The following is a 6940-nucleotide window of genomic DNA, read 5'->3' as shown; positions in this document are numbered from 1 at the left end:
AAATTAAGATTATTCTCTTTGTTTGTTCACTTTCATCAAATAGTAGGGTTCTATATCAATATTGCCCCAAAAAGTATATATTCATTTGATATTTTAATCATATAATAAGCAAGGATTGTGATCCATGCATGCATGTTACTAAGATTTCGGATAGTCTAAGAAAGAGGGTTGTGGGATTTATCTGCCTTTTTCGGCAGCTTAAGATGCAAGACTAACCCTCTCAAGACAAGTGAGTCTCACACCTCTCCTATCAATTTTAGACTGCTAGAATCAGATAAATTCAGACAACTTAATACCGATTATTATAATAGTGGTAAGACTGGTAGTAATCATACACGTCAGTTGAGATTAAAGCAGCTGAATGTCTTGTCACGGTCTCCAATGCTAACCTAAGACAGAGACATGCCTTTTGAATTTTCTTTTTTTCATGGGCTCGATGCATCAAATTTTGGTAATTAACACAACTAAAGACATATTGCATGGATTACACAGGGGTTCGCTGTTTTTCAGTTGAAAAGGAAAAGGAAAAAAAATAAATAAAGTGTTGGCAGTGGAAGGGAAAAGGTGGCACTAACATGGTCAAAAAGGTCGGTGAGAGCGCTTGTGTAAGCCATGAACTGGATTCTCTTGTCTTTCTCGACAAAGTCTTGATTAAATATGAATTATGGTGAGAAAATCCCATCAAAGGCTTAACTTTAGGCTTTACTTAAGGCCAAGGGGACATGACGTACTCTTAGCTAAAGATTCCCAATTACTTAATCTAAGCAACCTATAGTTTGATGGATTCTGATGCAACTTTTCATTCTCTCTCTCAATTGGCACACACAGTTATAGTCAGCTAGCTCACTGCTGATAAAGAAGCTTTTTAACTAAGGGGAGGGGACCGATGAGCATGCTCATTAAGAGATACCAAAAGTTACTTATATATATATAAGCTTCTTTATTTGTATACGTGGCATTTGTGCATTATGGGTTTGGATTTCTAGTCATTCGGACAGTAAATATAAGAGATCAACTTTTTATGGGACTCATTTCAACAAAATTGTTGAAGGTCTTTATCCTGGTTGACGGCTACACTAGTTGGGTATTTGTTTGTGTCAAAGTATCCATCAGCAAGCTTGTGTTGACCTGTAGAGGGTTTTATAAGTGACCATGGATGGGGGCTTAGTGGGAAGTTCAAGCCAGCAGAGACAAGATAGGATGTGTGGCATCTTTGAAGTCAACACGCAATGGAACAAACGGCCGTAAAAGATTAGTGGAATTTCTTTTTTTCCTTTTTTTTAGCCTTGGGATGACCAATAAAAATTATCACACATAATTCTAGATAAGAGGAAAGTAGTTACCGTGATCTATGTGATGGACATAAACCCAACTAGATATTCTCATGAGCACATGTGGCGCATCATCTTAACTACGAAAATTCTTGGAAGAACAGAGTAGTCAAATTGAACAGAGCATATGGTCATATTTTCAATATCAATAACATCTTTCTTTTCCGTGAATCATGACATGTCGAATTTGGCACTGATTTTTTTTGACCCAGAGGATCTGATGGTGATTAACCATCCAATTAATTATCGTTCTTTTTTTTTTTTCCCTTCTTTATCATATCATGGGCTACTGTTCATATATATATATATATGCACATTTGTGTCAAAAATTATGAGACATCTGCTTGCGTCATATCTTAGAAAGGGTAAGGAGGACAGGTAGAAAAGAGGAAAGGGTCAATTCTGTCTGCATGACAATGGTCTGCAGGAAAATGGAATCTATGGAAAATAGGTGGAAAAAAATGACAGGTTATGAAGAGTCTTCTGATAGCGATATGTTTTGCTCTATCTATCTGTATATGATTTACAGATACTTCCTTGTAATCATATACCCACCCTCGATTAGTTTGTTTGTGGAAGATAATTTTCTGATCACAAGGAAAGTTTATGCATGTTCACTATATATGTAGACAAAAATATTAAGGATGATCGAGGAAATTAAGAAGACAAAAATCAAGTAACCTAATTTCTTATCTAAAAAGCATGAAAGTTAGTGGATAAATCTGCATTAACTAATAACTGATATACTGCATGCTGAAACTGGTTTTGCCGGGCCCCAAAAGGATCCAACATATTTATAAAGGGTGCCCAGTTGCGGATTTCATGGGTCAACTTCGGTCCAAAAACATTGGTTGGTTTTAGATAGCTGTTAGCTAGCTCCCCTGTTTTTCGTGTGATCTCCGTCATATCAGCTTTCCACCGTTATTTTATTGAAGAAACAGAACAAAACACAAGTAAAAATAAAGTGACAGATTTGTTCATGCATGTGTAATAATCGATCGCAGAAAGGCAACGTGCAAAAGATAATTAATGATGCATATATAGTACAGTGTATTGTGATGTTCACTGATATGTGCCAGCGGCTCGATCTCTTTTCCTCTACAGGTGGAATCTTATTAAGCTACACTCGTCACTCACGCCATTTCTATACTTGGAAACCACAACCTCAAAGCCGTTAAAGTAGCAAAAATAAATAAATCTCTAGGCAAAGTTTTGTACGCTAATGTGCTTTGGCATCGATCCTAGCCTTTAAGCAATTAGGGTCTGTCGTTGGTTGTATCCCCCCACATGGCTTGTAGTTTCTGAGCTTTTCTCCATTTCCCACATAGCCTGACTAACTTTTGGCCGGATATTTACATTATTTTACAATATTCTCGTCGCAATATTATTATTTATATATATATATATATAGGAATGCCATTTCGTTCGGACGGGATGTTTGTGGTTCCAACCAACGTAGCCAACTCAACTTCGTGATACGGGGAGATTACTTCCGTTCAAGCTGACATGTGATCTTTTAGATTTGATTACTCTAAGCATTTTAACTTAGAAATCTTCTCTCCTTTTGATTAAATGCCTTAAGAGTTCCATTTATTTTTATCAAAATATACCTTTATTTATTTTTATTATTTTGGTCATTTTTTTATTTGTCTGTATTATTTAATTTGGATGGGCGTTAGAGAGAGAGATAGAGGGGGGCTAGGGTTGGGTTCGTAGACTGGCAACTAGCCGACAAGCAAAAGGGTGACTTAGTGCCTAGTGGATAGTGGAGGATCACTGAATTTTTTCCTTTTTCAGAGGACTTTTTAAAATGTCTTGCCCAGCTATCCGTACAGTTGGGCCAATTGAGAGGAAATTTGGGTTAAATGAAAGGCCACACCATACTAGTTGGCAATAATATTGGTTTTTTTTTTTTTTTTTTTTTTTTTTTGGACATCAGGAGGAGTTAAATTAAAAAAAAAATATTTTAAATACTACAATATTTATTGTAAAATCATTTATAAATCTATACTTAATAAATAATTTAAAATGTATAATTACTACCAGATAAAAAGACAGAAATTAGCTACAATCAATCTAATAAAATTGAGAAATACTAAAACTTATTCTAACGTCCTTCTGGATGTCGTGGATTTAATTTTTTTTCTTAAAAAAATACATTTCTTAAGTCATTTTTTGAGATAATTTTTTATTTTTAAATTCATGTTATTCAAAAGAATATTAGAAGGAGTTCTAACATTTCTTAATAAAATGACATGCATCTCTTAACATGTGAAAGTACATGTTTTTTTTTTTTAATATAATTAATAAGAAAACATGTGTTTTAGGAACATATATACATCACTTTATTAAACTGGTTTATAACAAATTGTTACAAATCAATTTGTAATTAATTTTTGTCCCAAATAAAAAATAAGAAGTCAAACTTTTATTTAATTTTAATTTTTATAATTTTAATTTAAATACCGTTAGCGCACATCATCATTGTATTTGAATAGAGGGTGACAGGGATAATGCAGGCCTTGTGGGTGGGACTCACAAATGGCACCGGCTTGTTTGAAATTCATGGCCGGAAATACGGCCATTGGATTCTGTCACTGACAAAATATTTTCCCCAAACATAATCATTATTCCGTGAAGCAAAGCTTAAGCTGCATGTCTCTCTGCTAATAAAACCAAACCGGAATGTTTTGAAAATTTGACTAAAGTACCCTTGTCTTTGCTGTCAGGCTGCTATGTTTAACCTTTTAAATGAGGATCACGGTTGGATAGGATAAAGGATACGAAATTGGGTCAATTCCCTTCTTGGGTTAGCATGAATAACGTTCAACTAAACTGACTTGCTACAAATTTCAAAGGGCGTGGGCTGATGTTTTTTTTTTCCTACTTTTTATCCCCTTTGAAAGAGAAAAAAGAACCTTGGTTCTGACTGTTAGGGCATATAAATACAAACTATGGACCATGTTAGTTTATATTCTAATAAAATATTATAAAAGAAAGAAGAAAGAAAGCAATCAATGTCAAGAAATATTTGCGAGAATCCTTCTGGTTCCTTGCCTTTTGTTGGATTTCTTTTGGAAGGGGTTCATAATTTTGTTCATAAAAAAACAAAATTATGAGCCCCCCCTATCTTTAATAACATATGTCTCTCCCTTCCACAACATCAATGCCCACACAAGAACATGGGAAATGCTTTATTTCTTTACATGACAGTAAAAATCACTATTGATATGAAATATACAGATTAAACCCGTCTAAAATTCGATAGTGATTGTCACTGCCTCATCAGGAAATAAGTACTTGAAAATACATTTAGCATTTCTCGAAGAACATTTCCAAGAGACCCAGATTCTGCCGAGATGAAATATTAATGTGGGATCTTTTGTTCAAATTCTTTTTTTTTTTTCTTGGTGAAGAAAAAAAAAAAATTAATAGGGGAACTTCTTCTGCTCCCGCTTTTGTATTTCTTTATATCCTATTTGGGAGCGTGAGGTAGTATACATGTATTTAGAATTGTATAATTCTAGTGGTGTAAAAAGGGCCCATACCCACCCTCTCTACAATATAGCTCAAGCACTTTTGGGGACTACAAATTCACACCCCACCTTCACTTATCCGTCATGCTCATTCAACCTCCTCCTTCTCCCTGTCTCCATCTCTCTCCCTACAATACGAGAGAGAGAGTCTTTCATCCAATCCAAAACCCCAACTCCTCTGTCTTTGCTCTGCCTCTCCTTACAAAACAATAGCCTTTCCCCTCGTAATTTAGCACACCAACTCGATCCTCTCTGTTCTTCCTCTGCCTCCCATTGCTTTTCATTTTTTAAAAATTCGTGACAGAGGATATTGTTATGGCAACGATTGTGTGCCAAGGTTTGCAGTCATGTCTAGACAGCTCCCATCTTGTGGAGCCAACAACGGTGAGGCTCAAACTGTCTTCCCCAAGACCACACTTCTCTCAACCCCTTGAATTAGCCTTAAAATCTTGCTTTTTGGATTCCAACACCAAGGAACATGAAGACGCGTGCCACATTCAGGAGATTTGCAACAAGTCGTATAATTACTTCGGTAATCATGGCTCCTCAAATCCTGACATGGGTGGCTGGAGTTTCCTCCAAGCTCTCTCCCCTGGCTCGCAATCTCCTGTAGAAGCAATGGAGAAAGAAAACACCTATGTCCATCCTCTTGTCAAGCGCTCTACAGCCATGCTCAGTGACAAAAGTTTGGAATTGTGCACTGAAAAGTTAGGCAACGAGACAGGCACCGACATCAACGAAGGCAGCATTTTCTCATTGCCTTCATCGGACTCCAAGGGCGGGAATTCGCCGACAAGGGAGCAAGCCAAGCCACGACAACTTTTTGGAGCTAAGAAAGCGAATCCTCATAATTTTCCGCCTCCCTTGACAACGATAAGCGGCTCGGAATCTCTTCGAGTTAGGCCCCACCGTGAAGGTGGGCGGCTAATAATCAAGGCTGTCAAGGCCCCAGCAACACAAACTTGCTTCCAAGCTGAACGAAGCCATGGCCGCCTTCGAATATGCTTTTTGAAAAATTGTACTCCAAGTACTGTTGACTTGGAAGAACTAGCCGAGAATGAAGACAATGAAGCAAGCGATGACGAAGAGGATGGAAATGAAGGCTTTGAAAACGACACCTATGAAGAAACACCACAAATGGAAGAAGAAGAAGAAGAAAAAGAAGAAGAAGACGAAGAAGAAGAAGAAGAAGAAGAAGAAGAAGGAGAAGAAGAAGGGTACTTAGAAGATGAAGGAGATCAGAGTGCTGTGTACTTGGGTCAAGATATGGATGGTGATTATGTGAAAGATGAGGCTGAAATGGGAATATTGGAAAAGTATGAGAGGCCAACAAGGTGCAAAGAAGGTGATCAGCATGAGAAAAAGAGATTGTTAGATTGCAAGCCCTTGTGGGTGGCTACTTAATTAATTCCTTAATTAGGCTTTATTTTGGATCTCTATATAACTATATTCCACAAATTTTGTGTTTTGTCCCCCTTCTCTTCCATGGATTCCCTTATTTCCTTAATACATATGCTTGTTGTAGGTAGTTATTATCGTTACATGGAGGGACACTCAAATGATCTTTAATTTATATTATGTAAGAGCAATGACATTACCAAGTAAGAACTGACCATTTGAACCAATGATGTTTGCTCTATGATATATAGTTGTGTTTTACCTTCCTGTCAAGACATCTTCTGATTTGAATAGAACATTAATTTAGGTATGATTAATTACCTGGATGATCGAGGATTCCTAACCATTCAAATAAATTTATCTACCACCATTCCATTTAAAATGAATGGTGAATTAACTTCTTATCTTATCGATAGCAAGGTTGTGTTGGATATGGAATTTAGTCCTCTTTCAATGATTTGAATACAACCTCATTTATGTACTTCTGTTCTGTCTAGGGCTGACTCGATAGAATTTGAGGTCAAAGGCAACAAATTTAAGTAGGGCCGTTTTTTATATTTAAATATTTTTTTTTTCCGAATGACTTGCAAAATTCATCTTTGTTAGGAGACATTTAATTTCAACAAATGTCATATTTTGTGTTGAGCTGCATATAATTTTTTTTTTATGTAGAAT

The 6940-nt window shown here is 36.3% G+C and overlaps 1 protein-coding gene across 1 annotated transcript; it reads left to right on the top strand.

The window, feature by feature from the left end:
- Positions 1 to 4934: 4934 nt before the first annotated feature.
- LOC133858941 (protein FANTASTIC FOUR 3) lies at positions 4935 to 6335 on the top strand. The gene has a single exon (XM_062294389.1). It carries the CDS (start codon positions 5183 to 5185, stop codon positions 6269 to 6271), a length of 1089 nt encoding a protein of 362 aa, XP_062150373.1. The 5' UTR covers positions 4935 to 5182; the 3' UTR covers positions 6272 to 6335.
- The last annotated feature ends 605 nt before the right edge of the window (positions 6336 to 6940 follow it).

Source organism: Alnus glutinosa, chromosome 1 (assembly GCF_958979055.1).
Source record: "Alnus glutinosa chromosome 1, dhAlnGlut1.1, whole genome shotgun sequence".
Classification (NCBI taxonomy): Eukaryota; Viridiplantae; Streptophyta; class Magnoliopsida; order Fagales; family Betulaceae; genus Alnus; species Alnus glutinosa.
The sequence above is the reverse complement of the archived record's forward strand: the minus strand, read 5'-3'. Positions and strand labels throughout refer to the sequence as shown.